The sequence below is a fragment of the Erithacus rubecula genome (genome assembly GCF_903797595.1).
Source record: "Erithacus rubecula genome assembly, chromosome: Z".
NCBI classification, from domain to species: domain Eukaryota; kingdom Metazoa; phylum Chordata; class Aves; order Passeriformes; family Muscicapidae; genus Erithacus; species Erithacus rubecula.
The window spans coordinates 30,033,433-30,057,145 of record NC_136661.1 but is presented as its reverse complement, the minus strand read 5'-3'; the positions used below and the strand labels follow the sequence as shown (position 1 = coordinate 30,057,145).

Genomic DNA, 23,713 nt, shown 5'->3' with positions numbered 1-23,713 from the left:
AGATCTTCATCACTGGTGTTGGAATAGGACAAGAGGTAGTGGGTTCAAACAGAGGGAAGGTTGGCTTGGATTAGACAAAAGGAAGAAAATTTTTTACACTGTGAGTGATGAGACCCTAGCAGAGGCTTCCCAGAGCAGCTGTGGCTGCTCCTGGATCCCTGGCAGTGTCCAGGGCCAGGCTGGATGGGATTGGAACAACCTGGGACAGTGGAAGGTGTCCCTGCCCGTGGCAGGAAGTGGCACTGGATGGGCTTTAAATGTCCCTTTCAACCCAAACCATCCAGTGATTCTGTAATTCAGACATTGTCACAATAAATGTGACTCTTTCAAGTCTGAGCAAATCTGTAGAAAAAGTCGCAGATGCAAAGTCCTGTAGCAAATTCTGATATCTAACTTTGCCTCTGAAAAAAACAGTGTGGAGAAAAACCAAGAAGCTGAGCTGGAGCCTGTTCTGCCAAGGAAGCAGATCTCCAGGACAGCCTGTTGTCCTGTTTAGTGTGGGTTTAGGACAGCTGTTTAAATGAAGACTTCTGTTTCCAACCCTCACCAGATCCTCTACGAAGTCACGGTTGTGACTGGAGACATCGAAAGCGGCGGCACCGACGCCAACATTTTCATGACTGTGTTTGGATCCAATGGGAACACTGAGGAGATGCTGCTGGATAAAAATGGAGACAGGTACAGTAGCTGTCATTTTTGGTTCGTTAGAAGAGGAGTGATGACAGGTTTTAGTGTCAAGTCAAGAAGCACTCAGGGCTTTGGTGATGCTCCCACTGTAACACAGACATTTACTCCCAGTGACATTATAGATTCAGAGTATTTCTGGCAGATTCTTGGCAAAGCAAAGCAAAGGAGAGCACTGTATAGCCAGGGAAACCACCCTTTGTCATTTGTGCAAGTTTTGTTTAACCTGTTCCTCAGTGAGATAAGCAGCTTGAACAAAAGCATGAATTGCTTTGTCTCCAAGAACTGTGAATGTTGCCCAGGAGAGCAGTGGGAAATGGATGGGTGGTGGCACAAAATGCTGCATTGGATGCCCTGATTCTGCTAAAAATGTGGAATCTCATGTTTTCTTCAGCAGAAACAACTAACAAACACTATAACCTAGCCTGATGCCAGCACTTCCATAAGCCAAAAAACCCACACACGCCACCACTCATCCACTTCCCAATGCTTTTTGTTCCTTCCTAGCACCTTCCCTAGCACAGAAAAATTTGGCATGTTCAAGAATGAACCACCTTTTAGTGACATCAGGCTTAAATTTAATTAATGTACTACGTCTGATCTTATTCAGCAAGGCCTTTGCAGAACATCAGAAGGTTGGGAGCTTTTGGCCACATGGTTTGAGCTCAGCTTGCTGAAATAATTCTGGATAACTGAGGATAAGGTGCACCTTGCATAGAGGTGTTTGCTCAGGGAATGTTTTACTTGAAGCTGTTGTAGCAGAGTGGGTGTCTGGACAAACACAGCTAAGATTGAGAGCTTCATGTGTCTAGTTAGTAACAAACACAAGCCTTGTTTGTTGTGAAAAAGAAAAAAATGCAGCAGAGATGCTGCTGACTAAAATATCTGTGAGAAACACAGCTGAGTCACACAGAAAAACACAGCTCATGGGGCTTGGTGCTCCCCATCACAGAGGAACATCCAAAATTGGGGCAAATGGATTTAATTGAATCCTCATTTAATCCTAACACTCAGTCATAGTAGGTGGGGAAATGGACCACTGATGTTTGGATTCAGAAATTAAGCAGATTTCACATCTGGGAGTGTCAGCCAAAAATCTCTGAAGGGGATCAAGATGTCTCCAGCCCCTCAGGAGAAGGATTACAGTCTTGCTGCATCTGGGGCAAGCCATACCCCTAAACTTTGTGGCCTCTAAAAACACATTCCATTTGTCTACATGAGTGGGATGGACAATCTCTGATATAAGAGTAGGAAAATGCAAGAAGAATAGAAAAGCCTTTGTGTTATTAGCTGCTCAGGTTATCATCTGACAGCAGAGGACCTGTGAAAGGTGTTGAAAAATCACTGTGGCTGTGTCAAGAAAAGGAAGTGTAAGGCACAACTCTGATTATGTTACCATCCCCAGGATGCTGTGCCATTCTGCTGGCACATCCCTGCTAGCTGGAGGTGCTCTGTATCACACCTCCAGCTGCACAGAGCTCTTGTCATCTCATTAGCACTCTCTGCAGAGGACATTCATGTCCCCAAATTCACATCCTGACAGTTTCCACGCCACTGCCACCAGTCCTCATCCAGCTGTTAACAGCACAGCCTTCCTGGCTCTTTTCCACACAGAAACCTCTCCAGCCCTTGCACCAGCAGAGCAGGGATGGGTGAGAGCTGCTTCCACCAAACAGTGAAAGGCACTTCATCTTTATTGGGGCCATCCAGTGCCAATTCACTCACAGCAGCTCAGTGCATTAGCAAGAACTGTCTGTCTAACCTGCCACAGATTTAAGGCAATTTTTGCTACATTACACTTATTGCCAAGACCCCTGGGCAATGGAAATATTTATAAGGGCAGGCAGGGGTAGGAAAGCTTAATGAAATTCTTTAGATAAATGGTTCTGTGTCCTGAAAAGGGAATAGCAGCTTGTCTGGCTACTTCTTCCCTTCTTGATTTTTTTTTCAGGTTTATGTTCATCTTTGTGTAAATTGAGGATAGCAAAGAGCTTCTGGGTCACCCAGTTAGTCACTCTGGCAATCACTTCCCCCTAGTACTTTTCTCTTGGAAGTAGCAGATGAGTATCAGTGTTACAAACTTCAAACAAGGTATTTGCTGAAGATAAAGAATGTTTTATTTTGCTAGCAGACATTTTAGCTCAGAGTTGCTCAGCCTGGAAAGCCTCAGAGTGAGAGATTTCTATGAAGCTTTGTAGGTAAAAGTGATTGTAATAAAAACTGATCATAGAATCACAGGATAATTCAGACTAGAAGGGTCACACCTTTTTGTTAAATAGATGTGGAAATCAATCCAGTCCAGGAACAAAAGCACATTCTATTTCTCACAGTGAGACAGGCTGCCTCAGTATCTGGTACCACAGAAAGACAAATAAGAAGAAAAAGGAGTTTTTCAAAGAGCAAACATAACCCTTAATAACTAGAAATGGATTGGGACCAAAATGCCCTGTGCAAATGCCTCTGGGAGTGCAGAGGAAGCAATGCCTGGATGAGAACTGAGAGGCTTGAGCCAACCCCTATTACTAACATCTGCAGCTATGCATGCTCAGATAATGGTGTGAGTATAATCACATTCATCCTGCAGGGGGTAATCTGAAGAGAGGTTGGTAAAGAAAATGGGGTTTTTCTCCACAATCTGGCACAGCACAGAGGCTGTGTGCATTGCCAGGCATGAGATATCATCATTATGAATTGTTTCTGTTGTGGCAGTGCCCACATCTTGCAGGGCTCTTCCCAAACCTCTCAGGTAATTCCCCCACAAGGAGAAATTTGCATGAAGCAGAAACCTCAGCAACAGAGTGGTCATCATGTGCTTGGTGGACCCCCTGGACCTGGCTGCCATTCTCCTTAGCAAGGATTGGATTTCCAACCCCAAGGCCACAGCAGGTCCCCAGGTATTTGAGGGAGCAAACTGGAAGATGCACTTCTTCAGAACAGAGCAATATTGAGCAGCACTTTCACTGAAGCAAGGCTTTCCTCTCAACACCATTGATGCCAGGAGGGAGGGAAGGTGCAGTCCTAGCCAATGTAATCTTCTTTGGGAAGCACATGCTGGCTGTTTTTTTCCCTTCTCCTGCTTCCTGCTGATTGCTATGGATGAGCAGCTCCTGCACATCCCTGTGCCTGCACAGCACCCACGCACAGGGAAGGTCTTTCACACAAGCTTACACAAACCCACCCTGGCTCTTACCACAGGCAGAGGCACTTTGCAAATCCAAATCCTTCAATCTCATCAGGTTGGCTTTGTCTAAATTCCAACACAATTTCCCTCTGCTTACTAAATTTGGGCGTTGGGCTTCAATCCCGGTGCCGCATTTAGCAGGGCTGCAGCTACTGCCTCTCTCCACAGCTCACACAAAGTTTTGTGCTGCACCTCAGGGGAAGGAGATGAGGCAAAATTATTTTGCCTTCTAGCTGGAATGAGCCAAGGACAGGCAAGTGTGCAGCTGCCAGGAGGAAGGCAATGTGCAGGAGCCTGACTGTGAGTCGCTATTGTTCTGGGTACAAACAGAGCAGTAATGTATGCTACAGGCTGCCTGGAGCAGCTCCAGGTGGGCTGTGTTTTCCAGGGAAGGAGGAATCCCTGTCAAATCTGCGCTGAGGTGTCTTGCCAACAGCACAGTAGCTGGTGATTTCAGCACAGGAAAGCTCAAGTCCAATAAAGAACACTCATAAACTTTTGATTAGAGGCTGTTTGCGCGGCACGGGATGGAGATGCAGAGGGGCTGTAAAGCAGCAGCAAAACCTCCTTGGTCTTGCAATCCCTGCAGGTTTGAGCGGGGCCAGGAGGACAGTTTCATCATGGAGATTGCAGACATTGCACCCCTGAGGAAGATGAGGATCCGGACGGACGGGAAGGGGATGCGCCCGCACTGGTTCATGGAGAGGGTAACACTCTTGGCTTCACGGGTCTCTCACACCCTGCCTGTCCTGGAGCCTCTCAGCCCCTGGCAGAGATGAGAAAGGCACCAAGGGACTCATTTTTATTAATTTCATTTTTTACCTTTTTTTTTTTTTTTTTTTTTTTTTTTTTTTTACATTACGTTTTTATTATTTTCTAAATTTTTCTGTTCAGTTTCTCATGGTTTTTCCTGCAGGGATTGAGTCAAGAAAGAAGAGAGGAGAGGGAAAAGCTGTGTTTCAGAGGGGTTTTTTTTTTTTTTTTGTGGTGGAATCACCAAGCCTGGAAGTGTTCAAAAGTCTTGTGGGTGTGGCACATTTGTGGGCTATAATTTAACAATGATCACTGTGGTGCTGGGCTAATGCATGGGTGTGATCATATTGGTCATCTTTTCTGACCTAAATGATTCCATGGTATCACCACAGATTCTCCTGTCAGATCCCACTCCCCTCTGTAATATTTTCTGTAATATCTGCAATATTTTCTGGTCCCTGGATTGTTCTCTCAGCCCCTGCAGATCTCTGCCACATGGGAATCTGAATTTCTGTGAGGGTGGGTGTTTGTCTGCCAGAGAGAGACACCCTGGGCCAGGTGGGACATTTCCAAATAATCCATCCATTCAGCTGGATCATCCCATCTCTCCTCTTTTCTTCTCCTCCAGCACACACATTTATTTCTTTTTCTTGTCCATAAGGGTAAGGTGTCATTTTTATCTTGCGTTTTGAATGGAGCATGCAAATGGAAGGTACTTTCCCCGATGTCCTACCTTGCAGAGAAGTACCTTTATTTTTGCCTTTATCTTTGCTGTCAAACCACCAGTTCCTTGTATCTGGACAGTCAAAAGAAGTTTGCTTGTTGTGGGTCCCTATGGTTTTTATTTATTATAGAGATGTGCTGATTGCAGAGTATCAGATGTCATTAATGCAGAAACACATCTCTGCCATTTTCCTTTTACCATGCTTTTCATGGAGTCTACATCCTGCTGAACTTCTGTGTCTTGACCTTTTTATGAGAACAGTTTAAGACCTAGTAGCTCAACCATGGTCAGAGGGAACAGTGCATGATTTTTTAATTGGGTCCTTTATCCTTACTGACTTGTTGCAGCAGTCTTTTTCACAGAGATAATGTGTTTCTAAACATTGACCCTACACAGCCACCAGTTTTCAGTGAAGTGATGGACTTCTTTTCACTTTTAGAAGGATTTCTGTGCTGCAGTACCATTTTTATTTCAACATTTCCACTTCTAATTTTTTTTTTTTCTCAGCAGCTGGGGAAGGAGGGTAGCTGAAAGAGGGGGAATTCAGGCTAGATATTAGGAATAATTTATTTACTGTGAGGGTGGTGAAATACTGGCACAGATTGCCCAGGGAGATTGTGGTTTCCCTAATCCTAGAATTGTTCAAGGCTAGATTAGACAGTGTTTGGAGCAACTGGGATAGTGGAAGATGTCCCTGCCCATAGCAGGGGGTGGGACTGGATGAGTTTTAAAGTCCTTTACACCCTTAACATTCTATGGTTTTATGATGATGCTTCTGCACCTCCTCAAAGGATTAGACCTCCAGCACATATCTTTAGAATTGATGCCACAGATTCAGTTTTTCTCTCTGTGCCTAAGGAATAACTCAATCTGTTGTCTGATTTGATTCAGATGTCTTGGTCAAAGTCCCTTTGTAATTTCTCACATGCTTTCCCCTGAGTTTTACAAATCGTATTCATATACAATGAAATCAAATAAAGCTTATTCATCCAGAGGCATTCCAGCTCTTGCAGTCATGAATCAGCAGCAGCACAAAGGCAAGGGATCTTCAGTGTGCCTTCCCACCTTCCTGCTGCCTGTCTGTCCAGGCATTCCAAACCCTCAGCCTGCTGGACTCTCCCACCAAAAGCCAAGATTTGGGCACAGAGACTCTCATCTGGACCTAACCAGTGGGATTATACCCACCTTCCAGCTCTGCAGAAGCCACAGGTGGACCATGCAACAGACTTAAAAGAGAGCTTGTAGAAGTGAGGAAAATCAACTTTTTACACAGGCAGATAGTGACAGAATGAGGGGGAATGGTTTTACACTAAAAGAGAAAAGATTTCTATTAGACAGAAACTCTTGTCTGGGAGGGTGGGCAGGCCCAGCTGTGGCTGCCCCTGCATCCCTGGCAGTGTCCAAGGCCAGGCTGGATGGGAATTAGAGCAGCCTGGGACAGTGGAAGATGTCCCTGCCCATGGCAGGAGATTGAACTGGAAGGTCTTTAAGGTTGCTTCCAACCCAAACCATCATTTTATAATTCTATAATTTTAGAACCTTATGGAAATTATGCCTATAGTCTCTAATTTTCTTAGACAAACAGATCACAGAGAACTTTGAAACTCCAATGTTACGTAGAGAACTGTATTTATTGGTTTTCTTTCCCACCTTCCCTGCAAAGGTAAACACAGTATTTGCATTCCCAGGCAGAGGGTGGCTTACAGAACCATTCTGGAAGAGGGGAGGAAGGATTTTTGTTCTCTGATTTGTATTCCAGCCTTAAAAACTTACGTAGCCTGGTGTGACATGAAAACTGATCGGAGCCCATTTCCATTTCTGTCAAAAGTGCATATTAAGACTGCATAATGAAATACTTGTGGGGGTAGTGCTAAACTCTCAGACAGATGGTTCACAGTTAGTGCTAACTAGCACAGTGAAATGAGAAGCTAGATTAAGCCATCAACCCCGTAATTAACCATTTGTTGCTCCATTTATCTATGTGATATTCTCAGTTTTCTTGTTCTATTAAACTAACAATAAATGATTTTTTAATTCTCTTTGGCCTTTTGGTAAACTGTTGCTAGCCATAATTTATACTGCTTTTAGTTCACCAGATATAGAAATGCATAAATACCAATTAAAATGCATGAATTATCAATGATTCTGTACACAGGCAAAAGATTCAATTTACAAGCAGGCTAGTAGTCATTTTTTTTTTTTCTGTCTACATAAAATACACTAAAATTTCATTCAGAATCTCAGTAAAGTAATGAACTTGGTGCTGAAAATTCAAACTGCACCACAAGTAGCAATAAGTTTTAAATGTTAGTACTTAAACCTCTAGAGGGAACAAAATTTGTTTAGTGATGTTTTGCTACAAAATGAACATTATTGATCATTACTTTATCCAAAAAGGCATTGTGAATGTTCTCCAAAGCTGAATGATGCTTTCTGATCACACCACTGTTGGGAGGGACACAGAGTAGGAATCTTTTTCACTGATCTAATGCTGAATCTCATGTTCTTTCACATCAAGCTACTATGACACTGCTCTGTGTTTCTGGGGGGAAAAAAAAATTAAATTAAAAAAAAAATCAGGGAACAAAATCATAGAATAACAGGATGGTTTGGGTTGGAGAGGACCTTAAAGTTCATCCCAGTCCCACCCCCTGCCATGGCAGGGACACCTTCCACTGTCCCAGGCTGCTCCAATTCCCATCCAGCCTGGCCTTGGGCACTGCCAGGGATCCAGGAGCAGCCACAGCTGCTCTGGGCACCCTGTGCCAGGGCCTCACCCTCCTCAGCATAAAAAAAAAATTACTCTAATTAGGAAACTTATCTAAATGCATACTTTGGAAACCTCTTCCTGGGATAGCTGCTTTCTCAGTCCCTGTGATGATTTCACCTGCTGCCCAGTGTCTTAGCTATGAAGTTGAAAAGCTAGAAGCAAGAAGGGATGAAAGCTCAGTGAAATAGCAGGAATTTTGAGACTGTTGAATTCTGCAGAGTTGCTTCCCTCAGAATTTTAATGTTACTTTGTGCTGTCAAAGCCAGACAGATAAGAAGCTGCCTTAATGAAGCACTAATTGCATTGCATTCAAACGTCACAAATAATCCTGCATGTGGGACTCAGTCTTTATTCAGTCCTTTCTCCTTTGTAAAAAGAAGATTAAGAGAATTTGAGAATTATTATTGAGAATTGAGAATTATATAGCTGAAGCTGACTTTTATTCTTTGCAAAAGAGAGAAGTCTTTTTGTTTTACAGTCAGAAGTTCCTGGGTTTAAGTGAAGAATAATGACATGCAACAAAAGCATAAAATCCTGTGTTTGAGCTTTTAAAGGTGAATTCCAGGAGGTGTGCATTTTGGTGTCAGCAGAGTGAGAGACCCTGTGGAGCATGTTTTACATGACATCTGGAAAAAGGCTGGGTATGGTTAAATGAAATAATCAGACATGTCAAACCTTTCCATTGCAGGACACAGTGTGCAATTAATTTCAAATTGCAGGTTTAATGTTCCTGTCAACTACTATGTTTGCCCAGCAACAAAGGAAATTATCAATGTGTTATTCATACACACTTCTGCCACTTTCTTTTCATGGGTTATTGGTGTTCTGCAGCCCAGTTAAGCTCCCTGCATAATTAGCAAGAAAGTTTGAGCTGAAAAGCACACTGGATGCCCACAGCAATTTCTAGGAATCCTACAAAATAGCTTAAGTGCAGTGCAAGGTAGTGGTCTTATTGCCAAGATGCAGCTAGTTTTACTGAGAGGAACAGGCAGAAATTAAATAAAGTCTCAGCTCAGCTCACTCAGATGACTTTGTTGACCCTCACGATTGAAACCAAAATCCTGCATCATCCTCTGTGTGTGCAACACCCACAAACATCTCCTTGCAGGATGGGATAAATTTTCTGCTATTTTAGTCACTGAGAAAAGCTACAGTCAGCTTTCACCCCTTCCAACAAACTATTCAGGCCCCTCTGTAGGCACGAGTCGGGCAGACCTGAGAGAGGGGTGATGCCTCCAGGAGCTCCTGGCCTGCCCCCAGCTCAGGGGGGATGTGGGGCTGCCCTGGGGATACCCCACTGGCCACATGGTGTGCTTTGGGCTGGATGACCAGCATGGTTCACTGGGCAAGTGAGAGGCAATGTAATCACATTGTGACCCAGAGGTCAGCCTGCCACTGCAGCTGCTTCTGTGTCCCTTGCTGGGACCACAGAATCACAGTTTGGGTTGGAAATGACACTTAAAGATCATCTCATTCCACCCCCTGCCATGGGCAGGGACACCTTCCACTCTCCCAGGTTGCTCCAAGCCCTGCCCAGCCTGGCCTTGGACACTGCCAAGGATGCAGGGGCAGCCACAGCTGCTCTGGGCACCTCTTTCAGCATCCCACAGTAAAGAATTTTTAACACCTTACCTAACCCTGTTCCTCTGGCAGTGGAGTCCTGTCCCTGCCTTGTCCCCAGTCCCTGTGCAGCTCTCCTGGAGCCCCTTCAGGCCCTGCCAGGGGCTCTGAGCTCTCCCTGGAGCCTTCTCTGTGCAGCTGAGCACCCCCAGCTCTGCCAGCCTGGCTCCAGAGCAGAGGGGCTCCAGCCCTGCAGCATCTCCTGCCTCCTCTGCACTGGCTGCAGCAGCTCCACCTCCTTGTGCTGCTGGAGCCCAGGGCTGGAGCAGCTCTGCAGGTGGGGTCTCACCTGAGCACAGGGGCACAGGGGCAGAATCCCCCCTGCCCTGCTGCCCACACTGGGGGCTCAGCCAAGGGCAAAGCCCAAGATTTGTGTGCTGATATCCCTTGGGCAAAAAATGCTCATAAAATGAATTTCTTCCCCCTTTTTGCTCCTCCTGCAGCACCAGCCCAGAAGGAGATACCAGGGACAGGTCTCTGTTCCCTTCTCAGGTCTCTGTTCCTTCCTCAGGTCTCTGTTTCTGCCCTTTCTGCTGACAGAAAGATGCACACAGATGCAATCACACATCCTGGGTGAGCATTGAGGGTGGGAAAAGCTGGCATTTGTTCCAGCAGCTTTAGTAGCCAGACCTTTTTTTTCAGACAGCATCTGGAGCACTGAGCATGGGCTGGGTATTTGAGAGAGGTTTGAACCCTGTGTCTGAGAAATCTGCAGCTGACAGCTCTAATCTGATTCTATCCCCACTGCCTCCTTCAGAATTCCCTGCAAGCTTTGCTCAGGACAATTTGCTAACAGTGTCACTGTCATTCCCAAGAAGGGCAGAAGAACTGCTGGCTGAACCTTTTCCAGCACAGATTTTATGCACTGGGGTAGGGGGAAATAGATATTTTCGGTCAGCCTGGCATTACTCACAGTTCAATTTTGCAAAGAAAACTTTCTGGGTCGGAGTCCTGAGAGAATGCAGGCATGGTTGTCACATCCTTGAGAGAGGACAGTTCTGTGCCCCAGCAGAAAGGCCACCAGCTGGGCTGGGGGAGACCTGATTTCTGCTGGGTTCAAAGCAAGGGTCTGAATCAGCATCTCTTGACTCACACAACAGTTTTTTGGACCACAAAGTAATAATGTCACTGGTTGTGAATAAGCAGCTATTTAGAAAAGTGGGACATCTACAGCCATAAGTGTCCTGTCCCCTGGGACAGGGGGTAAAGGTGCTGTGTTACAGATTCCTCTTCAGCATCAGGCAGATTGAAAACCCCAGATGAGTGTCCTGCCCACAGAACCATTCAATGTACAAACAGTATGGCTTACTGCTTATCTTCAGTGTAGCCACTTCCCTCTTCAAAACAATTTTTTTTATAAACTGGAGCAGTATTCTTCTTTTGAACTGCTGAAGACTCCAGCAAGGCTTGGTTGAGATCAGCATAAGGCCATGAGTTAGGACACCTGAAGTTTGAATACAGAATTTGAGAACATTTTATCTACTGATAAGTTTGACTGAGTTTTTTTTACTTAGGCTGATATATGAGCATGCAGTGGGAGGGGTGATCAAGGGGCTACAGGAAGCACATGGCACACTAGAAAAGGCTGAGGAAAACAGAGTTTTTAAGCCATGACAAGAAAAGGCTGAGGAGGAATCCAATTACAATCTTCTGCTGCTTTAAAGGATGTTACAGAGACCATTGATCCAGACCCTTCTCAGAGGTGGACAGCAAAACGTCACAAGGCAATGGACATGAGTTGAACTGAGGAAAACCCTGATCAGATAAAAGAATAAAATCTTCCCAATGAGAGTGATGCAGCCCAGGGATGAGGACTCAGAGTGTCTGGGGAATAATCTACACCCTTGAAGATTTTCACAGCTCAGTTGGACATGGCTTTGCATGGCATGCAGCCATGCTTGGAGCAGCGGGTGCAGCTGTAGGCATCCTTTTCAATGGAACATTTCCCACCACTCCTGATTCATTCCTCCCTAATACTACACCACACTTCTCTGGCACGTCGTGTTTCCATGGCCCTTGCAGTGTTTTCTGATGCACTGCTACACACAGGCACAGTCTCTGTTTCTGTGAGGTGGCAACACAAATGGCAATTTTACAGCGCTGCCTCCTCCCTTCCCTTCAGCTCCCCCAATTTAGGGAGAACTTACTGCTAGGTTTTTGCTCCAGGCAGGTGTAATGCTTTTCTCCCACTTGACTGATGCTCCACTGAGCCCACACACTACAAGAGACATAAAGGTGGGTATTTTATTAGGCATTTGTTGGAGTAACTTGTTGAGCTGCTCTGAATTCATTCCCATTCTGTTCTTATCACCACAGCATCTGAGCTGCTTCCATGACACGTTAGATAGTGTGACTAATATCTGTTGCATACTGTTTGTTCTGTCACCTTTTCCCAGAGGGAGAAGTGTGTGAAATATTAAGTTTTTGCTGGCCTAATTTTATCTTGTGCCTTGTTTTAACTTGTTTGGGCTTGTGTCTCTCTACAATGATTTCTGCAAAGGAGACAGGCAAAAGAATGATGCTGAGTGCTTTGAGGAGAGGTAGTGAAGTTTTTAGTAGCTTTGTTACTTCTTTGGAGTGAATTCCATGCTGGCTCACAGGAGAGGTCTGACTCTCTTAGAGATGAACTTTGTCCATAACTTAGGTCAGAGGAGCAAATTTCCCCCTTTGCTTTGCCATGCAGTTGAAAAATAACTATTTTGCTGATTATTCTGTGAGGAACCATTTTTCAGGGCAAACCACCACAGCAGATACTGTCCATAGGCAAGAGCTCTTTTTATCCCAGAAGAGTTCAGAAGGGGCTTTGGAGCTATGGCCAAGCTCTCCCCATGTCCCACCAGATCATGCACTTTATAAATTCAACATGTGCCCTCATTCAAATGGTAAGCAAGTTTTCCTCCTCCCATTTTGGCTCTTCACAGATCACCCTGAGGAATCTTACTAACCAAGAAGTGGCCACATTTACCTATGGGGATTGGCTGTCCAAGCTGAAAAATGAGAAGGGAAGCCTGCTGTGTGAGATGCCAGCTGTCATAAACGACGAGCAGATGATGGAGGACACCACGTACAGTCTTCAGGTTAAAACCAGTGACATTGGAGGTTGGTCCTTGCTAGATATTTTATGAATTTTCTAGTATGACTCTTGTTTTTTAACAATGCAAAACCCCCCCCCCCATCTGCTTCATTTGAAATTGCATTTTAAAGAAACATAGTTTAGCTGGAATACAACCATTTTGGCTGGCTGTTAACCATGGCAGTGTCTAAGAGACTCATTCTCATCTGAGCTTTGGGAATAACATATTTGGACACAAGGCCCAGGTCTGACTGTTCTTTGATTCCTCTGAAGACATCCAGGCAGAAACTATTACCAGACCAAGCTGCAGAGGTCAGCAGCCACATTTTTCTTTTTTGGTCAGGTCCATCCATGTAAGGTGGTCAGAGCTGGTGTGCTTCAGGTTTTCAGTCAGCACTGTCTGCCTTGCCTAAAGCAGACAGCAATAATTCACCCACCTTTTCAAAGTGTTTTGAGACCATTTATGTCAGGCTGTGGAAAAAAAAAAAAAAACATTCCTAAATGCACACCAGATAGAAGAGGTGGAACAGAGTATACAGAAAGAGTTTCAAGAGCCAGGAAATGGGATTTCAATGTGATTCCCTGGGATCACTGCCTCTTTTCATAGGAAATTTTTTCAGGCTGCTGGATGAAATCTGCTGCCACATACAAGGTGAATTGTGCCAAGATGGGGCAAGCCAGACATTGTCTTGAAGACACTTTGTTTAAAATGTTGGTCCTTAAGTAAGATTCATATGACCAACTCATGACCTCTAAATATCTTTTATTTCCTTTGTTGCTTCTTTTTTCTTTTTTCTTTTTTTCTTTTTTTCCTGGTTTTATCAGCAGTAATTTATGCAGCTTCTAAGGTTTGATCTAAGAATATCAAAATTTCTCTGGCAGAGCATCTTCGTGCTACCTCACAACTTCTTATCTATCTTCTCTGCTGGCTGCTTGTCTGAAAGACATGTAGTGAAATACAAAAAAACAAAGGACAGAGAGGGAGAGAGAAGAAGATTTGTTTATGTATCCGGCCATCCATCTAATATAATGGTAGATCTTTCTGTGACCTTTTTTGTGAAAACCAGCCCCAACTCACAAAGGCAATGGAAACAGAAATGAGAGGAGAATAGAAAATGACAGCAGCAGCAGACAGATCTGCCCTTCCCATTGAATGAAGGATGACGGGTATTAATGAAGAAACATTTTATTTCATTATGAACAGCGACAACCAGTAGGAAAGAGCAGATTACAGAGAGGTTTCAGAGAGTCTGTTTGTGATTAGATCACACAGCTCACTGACATAATGTTGAACTTTATCCAGCTTATCTAAAGCAGGTGCAAGTCATGAACCAGCTCCCCTTTTTGATCATTATGTATTCCACAATTACTCCTGGTTGGACCAATTCAGGAAGAAAGACATTTTATCCTTGGTGATGTTTAAGCATGTTATATCATCTCCTGCCACACTGACATTGTCAAGAACAGAAATGCTGCACAAAGGGCTGGAATTAAATGTGTTTATTTCTAGTATAAAGTTTTTCTTTTCAATGGCTTTCAACTTTCCAGCCTAAGAGTCACCAAAAGTTTTAAAAAAAAAAAGAAAAGGGCAGGAAAAATAATCTCACCTATTTGCAAATCTCTGAAAAAACATGTTTCTGGTCTTAATTCCTCCTAGTTTAGTTTGTCTCTGGTCAATTCATCTGGGAGAGAAGTCTTTATCAGTGGTCTGGATAACTCTCCTGAGGCTCTCTGCCTCTTGGGTTTTTCTTCATCAGATTCAGACAGAGACTTCATGATTAAGTTAGGTTGATGGCTAAAGTTTGGGAAAATTAATCCCACAGAGAAGATTCTGCAGTAAACCAGAAAGCATAAGATATTTCCTCCCCACCACACACACGTTTAACAACAGCATTGTTTTACATTTTCCTCAAAAAAAAATCTCTAGGTTACAGCTTGTCTTTCACAAAGTCACTCTCCTCCAGTGAAAATTTAACCTACAGAGTTTGCAGCAGGGAATGACTCTGCTCCTGTAAAGTTCAAATCACCTCTTTTCCACCACCAGCATTGTCTCAGGTGGCTCTCAGACTACACATAGACAAGAAGAGATTGTTAGGGCATACACCTCCTCACTCAGATGGGCAATCTTTGGTAAAACCAAGGTCTTGATCTCAGATGTAAAGCACAATCTGTTTTCCTTCAAAGCAGGACCCACAGACAGAGAGGTAATAGAGCCAGACCACCCCATGGCTATTTCTGAGGCACAAAAAATCTCCTCTGCCTGGTTAATTTTTACTTTCTCTATGCAGGCATCACATACATGTTAATGCAGTAAAGATGGAGAGTGAAAAAATACTGATTTCTCATTTTCCAAGCATTAATGAAGCAGAAGGTTCTTATCTCTGCTGTTATAAGATTAATTAGGATGTTGTCAACTCGGTTCCAACCTACAAATTACATAATTTAAGACAGTTGGTGTCAGTTTCTAGAACCTTATATAGGTCTTTTTTATGTCAAAAGAAAGACATTCTTTGGCCTCACAAGGCGGTGACTCAAGCCCAGAGTTTGTTTAAAAATGCAGCATCTGCTCAGTAAGAATCACACAATCATAGAGATTTCTGTTGGAAGGGTCCTCTGGAGGTTATTCCACCCATTTTCCTGCTCACAGGACTGTTGGCAGCACCAGGTCAAGCCACTAAGAGTGCCCAGAAAAACAGCTCCAGGAGCAGTGATGCCACCACCTCCCCAGGCATCTGCACCCAGACCTGCACCATATTCCTTGTGGTTTTTTCCTCATTCCCAGCCAGAATCTTCCCACCAATTTCTGTTTGTGGTTTTTTTGGGGTATGATGTGACAGAGTGCAGGGCTCTGTCATCATTATCACTGTCCCTGCACATGGGGCCCTTGTGCACCTGCCCCAGCTCCTCTCAGGGCTTCTTCTCACAGTGATGTGTCCCAGCTCTTGTCCATCCCAGTAGTCATCCCTTGAGCTCTTCTCAGTGTCTTGACAAAACCCAGGAATTCACATTGGTGTTTTCCACTGAACTCTGGAAACTCCCTACTAGCTTGGATCCAATCAGAATATGCTGATTCAAAATATGCTGTAAACTCTGTGCCATCTTCAACCTCCCAGAGTGTGCAAGGTTAATTCCAACCCAGACAGTGGATTTTGTATTTCTCCTTGCTGAATTCCATGGGATTTCTGCTTGCCCAATCCTCAGGTTTCTCAAGGTCCATCTGGGTTGGGATTCTGGCACTCAGCATGTCACTCACACAAATCTGCTCTTAGCTGGAGATCTGCTGGGGAAACACTCTGCCATTGTTCAGGGTGCTGATGGTGAAGTTCAGCTCTGTTCTGCAGATCCCAGCATCAATCCATGAGCTATTGCACTCATCACCAGTTAAAGCTGGTGCAACCACAGTATCTTCATCTCTTCATTTGTCAAGTCTTTTACAGTTCCTAAATGTGCCTGACAGTTTCCTGGAACTGGCAACAACAACGACAACAAAAATATCAGAGACCCAAATAAGTGAAATGTACATTGATTTAACATTTCTGTTTTTTCACTTTCCCATCTCCTGCTAATTGCTTGTGAGGGAAATGTCACAGCATGAGACCTTCATAAGCTTCTTCCTGCAGGGATGGTTTTGCTAAGAAACAGTTGGTTCTGTGCTTTTTGAGACCTGGCATTAATTAGGAGCCTGCTCCTTGCAAGGAAATGGACTTCAGTTTGCTTTGTTCCTCACCTCAGCAAGCTTCAGGGTCATAAAAAGTACTGCCAGATGAACTGCCTGGATCCCTGATGCCTCCTCTTCCTACTTAAACCCTTTCCAGGGAACAGTTGAAAATTAGCCCAAATTTAACATGGGCAGCTTCTCACATGGACACATGTTGCTTTGCCTTTCCTCTATATGACTCTTTTTCTCCTCTTCTAGCAATTTATTTTTCCCAGCCCTTCCATAAGAGCAGTCATGATTTCTTCCTAACTTCTGGATGCAGGTAATAATCCTGTGGAAGTGGGATCTTTCTCCAGAAGTTTGCAGTCCCCCTAACTTTGTGCATTTTGTTTGAATGCAGCTGTGGGAAATGCTGTCTGTGTGGCTCAAAGTGGATTTGTGATGCTCTTGTGCAACAAAGGGCCTGCCAGGAGGTTAGACTTTCAAAATGAGGGCAGAAGATGCTGATCTTCTTTGAAAGGCAAATTTGAGCTTGATGGTCTCATTTACCTTTTCCTAAATTTAAGGGCCTTGGTTCTGACACAGCAATGACTGTCTGCCCACATGTAATCTTGTTTCTCTCTCTGAGTCTGCTTTTATATTACAGCATCAAAATTAAAAGGCAATTGTTTTGATTGAACTATAAATAGTGCCGGGTGAAAATGCAACACTTGCAGCTAAAATTTAAGGTCACTGCAGGTGGTTTGGCCTTGAACTCCCCAAAAGTCAGGAAAACATCATGGCTGTTATCTTTGGCAAAATATGGGCTGTGGAATACAAATGAAAGCCAATATCAGGTAATAAAGATCTTGGACATTTTTTAATTTGCTAGAATATACACAATAAAAAGTTGGAAGCTGGTAGGGCAAACTGTTGCATGACGAACTGTGACTTTTTCCATTAATTGCTGCATGGACAATACTTGGAGAAAGAGCAATGTGGAAGGAATATCTGCTGGGTGTTGAGAGAAGGGGGCCATGAGATGGTGCAGTGGCTTGGTTGATGGTCTGTACATAGCTCTGAAATCCCTGTACCATGAAGCACAGGGAGAGCAGGGGGAGACAGACCCAGCTGAAGGATCCTGAGTGCCAAAAATGCTTGGAAAAGGTTGTGGGACTGCAGGAGGGAATGACTGAGAGTCAAAAAGGAGCTGTGCTTCAGTGGGAAACCCAGGACAACACTTTGTGGCTAGAAAAGTTATAATGTTCTTTAACACTTCTAAGTAGATTGCTGGATTCTGCTGGGTAAATCACTTTTACTTCCCAAGCTACCTCGGAATAATGGGAGTTACTACACTGATATTCCCTGTAGAGTGTTGTGATGGACAGTTCTCCATCAGGAACAGAAATTTCTGCTTCCTATGAGCACAGCCATCACCATGGTCACCACACCTCAAGCGCCAGGGCAAAGCATCCAGCTTTGTGTATCTACATAAATATTGTGTATTTATGGGATGGACTGGAAGAGCTGGATCCTGCAGGAGTCCACTCAAATGGTGATGCCCAGAGAAACATGAGCACCCCTCCCAGCCTGCCTTTGCTGCCTCCCCACTCTGCTGGGAGCCAGCCCAGCGTGGCAGGGTAACCCAGGGCATTCTCCTCTGCTCTCTCCTTGCAGGAGCAGGCACCGACGCCAACGTGTCCTTGATCCTGTTTGGGGAGTATGGGGACAGTGGCACCCTGCCTCTGAAGGAGTCCAACAAGTCCAACAAGTTTGAGAGGAACCAGATGGATGAATTCAGCTTCTCTGAAATGCTGAGCCTGGGAGACCTCTGCAAAGTGAGGATCTGGCACGACAACAAAGGTCAGGGCAGTGGCAGGGCTGGTTTGGGGTGTTTTCTCTGGAGGGAACACACAGACACAAGACAGGCTGAAGGCAGAGTCCCCAGCAGTGCTTCAGGCTGGGAAAATTACCTGGATTTTACCCAGATCCTGTGTCCTCCCTGTCTAGCCATAGTCCCCTCATGCAGGTGACCCTTTCTCTGGCTGCTGCTGCAGGAGGTCCCCAGCTTCACTCTGGGCTTAGAGCCACCCTACTGCCATCCCCTGAGCAAAGCCACCCAGCCTGGTGTCCCAACACTGGCTGAACCCATGCAGTACCTCTCACACAGGCCAGCATGGCACTCCCAGAGCGATTTTGTGTTCTCAGCCCAACACTGACACTGAAATGCAGCCTGGCATAGCCCAGCAAGCCTTAGAAGGCAGAAATAAGGATCTGTGTCTGGCTTTATTAAGATCACTGCACCAGCTGGTGAGCATGCAGCATGCTGCTGAGAGGGGTTCTGACATCTCCCTGCTGCTGGACACCCTGACTGGTGTCACAGACAGCAGAGCAGAGCTCAGTACCACTGCCACAGTCATTTGTGTTGTCATTCAGGCACCAAGTGGGATCTTGTAACAAATGCATCACTAACTCTGCTCTGGTGACATCCCATCCCATCTTCATGTAAAAGAGATCACACTGCATTAGCAATGCCTTGCTCAGTAGTGGCCTTGCTGCAACCCAAAGGTGAAGCTCCACAGCTCCCACAGGCTCACCTCAGTCACTATTAATAAAGCTGTTTGGCAGTAATATTTATCACAATCTGGGGAGGGATGGCAGGGGGACTCCCCAGCCATTACCTGGCTGCACTGAGGCAGCTGGTTTATGGCTGGGATGGGTTACATGCCAGAGTTGATGTGACCTGGCCACCATCCTCTCAACTACTCCAAGTTGTGGCAGATGGGAAAGGCTGCATGTCACCTCTGTTAATAAAAGATGCTATCTCTGGATTAGGCTTTCCCATTGGAAAGTCTTTGAGAGAGAGAAAAAACACATCTCGTGGTAGCCTCTGTCTGCTGTGAAATATGGGACATACATCCACATAACATGATTGTTTATTCCCAGACACTGCAGGCTCTGAGCTCATATTTATCTCTCCCATAACACAGCACAATTTAGTTGATTAAACTCTATAATATCATGTTGTATATCTGGTGCTGAATGCAGTAAGGAAACTGCTTTTACCTGATTACTATGCCAAAACACTAATTCCTTAGATCTGCAGTTCAGATGTAGATATGGAAAGGGCTATTGAATGAGAATTTTAGCTCAGTAAACAGACTTTTCAGCAGTTCCAGGAGGGGTTCAGACATCCTTCTGACAGCACCAAGAAATCAACATGGACTTGCAGATTTGCTTTCAAAACCATTACCAGCTGAAACATGTGCTAAAAGACCTTTTTCCTCAAGTGGCAGTCTCTCTTCGGCGGCTTCAGGGAAAACCAGGTTTTGAACCACCCTTCGTGTCCCTCTGGGGTGATCTCGGGGCAAAGGGAGGAGGAACCCCAGACTGGGACAGCTCCCTGGTGGTTGGCAGTGCTAATGGGATGAAACTCACCCACCAGAGCAGAGCTGATCCTCAGGGCCCAGGCACACAGGCTGGGATGCAGGAAGGTGAGAACTGGATCAGATGGAGGGTCTGCAGGGCCCAGCAGCTCCTTCCAACAGCAGCATCACTGAAAAACTGGGGAAGAGGACAGGCTGAGTGTGTGTAATCCTTTCACTATCCTCTGCTATTCATTGTGTGATGAGCAGCTCAGGGCATCTCCTGAACTGGATACCATTTTTGTCCATTGAATATTTTCCAGTGTATTTTCTCATTCAAGTTCTTGCCCAGGCCCTTCAGGAGACATTTGCACCCACACATCCTGTGGCACTGAGTCCCACAAGTGTTGCCTGCTGTGTGAGGAGAAAATCCTGTCAATCCAGGAGGATCTTGTTGCCTTTTCCTTCTTGCACAACTTCACCTTCTCAGTGCCACTGATGATACTGCTGACACAAGTTGGTAATTGCTGGCTGTGTGCAGCTGGTTGGTGGCAAAGGGAGGTAACAGAGTTTAGCCTTAGGCTAAGCAGTAAATAGGCTCAATTAGTTTAAATTTGCTCTGGGCTAAGAACATGTACCCAGATAGCCACCACAAGTCAGCTAAAATGCTAATCTGGGTGTCTAGAACCTGAAATATGTGTATAAACACACATGGCAACCTCATATTCTCTCTCCTTATTTCCTCATAACCCTGGTTTCCAGTAATAAACACTAGTTCTTACCAGACCTGGCTGACAGCAAGGTTAATTTAAGCCTTGGATAAACACCATGCTCAGGTTTTGTTCAGCAAAAATGTACTTGCTTTTCCCCACAGAAAGAAGGAAAACTGTTGTTTAAATCATAACATATGTTGTCTACATTGTTCTTGCATTAGTCATGTGAAAGGCATCTCCTATCTAAAACTTCACACAATCCAGCATGACAGTTTGTTGGGTGGGTAGAGTATTTATGACTGCTGAGATCCCAGGATATAGCTATCCTTTGAATATATGCCTGCTCCCTATATATAATTTATATAAATTGGTTGTGGCACTGCCTAGAAATTCCTGGCTCTATTTCTTTTAAATGAGTAGTAGGGTCAGGGGTCAAATATGATTTTTGTCAGATGCACAAGAGACTTTGGGCATTAAATAAAAATACATTTGTATTTACCACTACTCTGAGGCATCAGATGTTGGTCATGCTTTCCTTACATCTTTTCTGGTTTTTTTTTTGACTAAATAGTTCCCTACCAATGGCCTGTGGAAGGTTTGCCCTGACATTGGCCACCTCATTACTCCTTGCGTCCTGAACACATGGAGTGTGCTTGATGTTCATTTCCTTATCTTCTAAATTATAAGTCTTAATCACAGAATGACAGAATGGCAGAATGGCAGAATCACAGAATCACAGAATCAGAATCACAGAATCACAGAATCACAGAATCACAGAATCACAGAATGGTTGGGTTGGAAGGGAACTTAAAAGATCATCTCATTCCACCCCTACCATGAGCAGGGACACCTTCCACTATCCCAGGCTGCTCCAATTCCCATCCAGCCTGGCCTGGGCACTGCCAGGGATGCAGGGGCAGCCACAGCTGCTCTGGGCACCCTGTGCCAGCCCTGCCCAGCCTCCCAGCCAGCAATTCCTCCCCAATATCCCAGCCAGCCCTGCCCTCTGGCACTGGGAGCCATTGCCTGTGTCCTGTCCCTGCCTTGTCCCCAGTCCCTGTGCAGCTCTCCTGGAGCCCCTTCAGGCCCTGCCAGGGGCTCTGAGCTCTCCCTGGAGCCTTCTCTGTGCAGCTGAGCACCCCCAGCTCTGCCAGCCTGGCTCCAGAGCAGAGGGGCTCCAGCCCTTGGAGTATTTTTGTCACCCTCTCTGCACTGGCTGCAGCAGCTCCACGTCCTTCTTATATTTGGTGCCAATGACAACACCACATTATTTTCCCCATCAAGGTTAGTTAGGGGAAACACCAACCATAGAAAAGCTTCTTTTTCCTTATCATATCAAGATGCCAACTGCCTGCCTGTATTTCAGGATAAAATAAATTTAAATTCCTTGCCCATTGTGCTCACTGTGCCGTGCACACAGCTCAGCATCCTTCTCCCTTGGCACAGCCTTGCTGCAGTGGCTTTGCTCCCAGTTCTCATCCCACTTTTGTTTATCCTTTCATTGAAATTTGACTGCAGTGGGGTGTTCAGAGTTGAAAAGAGATAGTAATTGCCATGGCAAAACTATCAGAAGGTCTCTAAATTGCAAACACCACGTTTCCATCCTCAGGAAAAGCATGCCAGTTTTATGGTCTCACTTTAATGCTTTTAAATGCCATTTTCCCCACAAAAACTGCTGAGTGACAACTCTGTATGAGACATAAAGGAGAAATGAAGCCCCCATCTAATTTCTCTAACTTCAGTAAAAATGATTAGGGAGGAAGTTGTTGCTCATTTGAAACCAGGCAGTTTAAAGACTTCACAATTGTAATTTTAAGGAACTTGCTTCTGATTTTTTCAGAAGTTTGGAGCTCACCAGTGAGATTCTGGTAACAGCAAAGTGACGTGAATGAAATTTAGTTTTAATTTTGCTCCATGTCTTTTTATCTTGCCCCTGTTTACTTTGAGATACTGATGTTCAACCTAATATATTTAGACTCCCTGAGCAAATTTAATCACTTCCAGACTCCCCATCTTCTGATCTCAGATAGGCACTATGTATTTTCTCATATCTCAGTTCATTTACTTCTACATTTATGCAAGATCAGTATCTGTAGGTCTATAGAAATGCTGGCTTTCTAAATATAGGCCTCAATATTTTTTTTTTTTGTCTGCTATAAGGACTAAATCACCATTCTGGAAAAATGACTGAAAGTTTCTAAGTATCATAGTAATAGACCTATTTACCTAGAAAAAGCCCTTTTTTCTCCTTTTATATGGCTTGTTATTTGGTTGGTTGAGGTTTTTTGTTTGGATTTGGGTGGGTTTGGTTTTTTTTGTTTGATTTGGTTTGGGGGTTTTTTTTATTGTTACATTTTTCTCCATGAAACAAGGAGGTATGGGAAATCTGGGCTTAGCTCCCTCATCTGCCTGAGTAGATTTGAACCCAGGTGATAAGCAGTCTGTCTAAAGTAATTAATTTAAGATTCTTGATTATCTCAGTTGCCATCAACCAAGGGGAGCCAAGAGAAGTCTAATTATGGACAAACCAGGCTCTTCTGTGTTGTAGGAGCAGAGACAAAAGTAAATACCAAGGTTATGGAGCCAGACTTCTTCTTTTCCTTAACAAGACCTTTTTCTCAACTCACCAGCTGCCCTGGCATTGTCTAGCAGAGTTTTAAATAGTCTGAGTGACTCTTTTTGGGTGCCTCTTCCAAAAGAAAAAGTATCTTATTCCCTTTTTGCTTTGGACTCAAGTGAAAACAATTTATACACCCTCAGTTTCCCTTTTCTTTCTCTGAGGAACTACCTTTTCCAGGAGCAGTATCTTGACTCAGATGTTAAATTGCCCAAGCCTTGAACTCACAGCACATAGCTATTCCAGAGGTCTGTTTCTGCAATTCATGGACATGATTCCAAGCCTTTGGGGCACTTGTAGGCCATAAATTATTTTTAAAAAACACCTAAAGAGCTCTTTTTTAGCCTTTTGTAAGGATTTACTCAGCTATCAGGCCTGAGCAGGGCTTTTCTAAACCCTCCCTCTCAGCTCTTGACTGTTGCCTCATAAACTCTGCTGATCCTCAGGGCAGATTTGTTGAAGAGATTCTGCTTTAAATAAAAAGTGAGAGGGAGAGAAATAGATGGAGAGGAGAGGAGAGGAGAGGAGAGGAGAGGAGAGGAGAGGAGAGGAGAGAGGAGAGGAGAGGAGAGGAGA

At 44.5% G+C, this 23,713-nt stretch overlaps 1 protein-coding gene across 1 annotated transcript in view; it reads left to right on the top strand.

The window, feature by feature from the left end:
- Positions 1–23,713, top strand: part of LOXHD1 (lipoxygenase homology PLAT domains 1) — a gene marked incomplete at both ends in the record, with an annotated part of 129,367 nt that overhangs the window by 96,028 nt on the left and 9,626 nt on the right. Inside the window, 4 exons of the mRNA XM_079330659.1 lie at positions 551–678; positions 4,455–4,572; positions 12,654–12,831; positions 18,120–18,305. Of these exons, the coding sequence (XP_079186785.1) occupies positions 551–678; positions 4,455–4,572; positions 12,654–12,831; positions 18,120–18,305 (610 nt within the window). The remainder of the gene's footprint in view (positions 1–550; positions 679–4,454; positions 4,573–12,653; positions 12,832–18,119; positions 18,306–23,713) is intronic.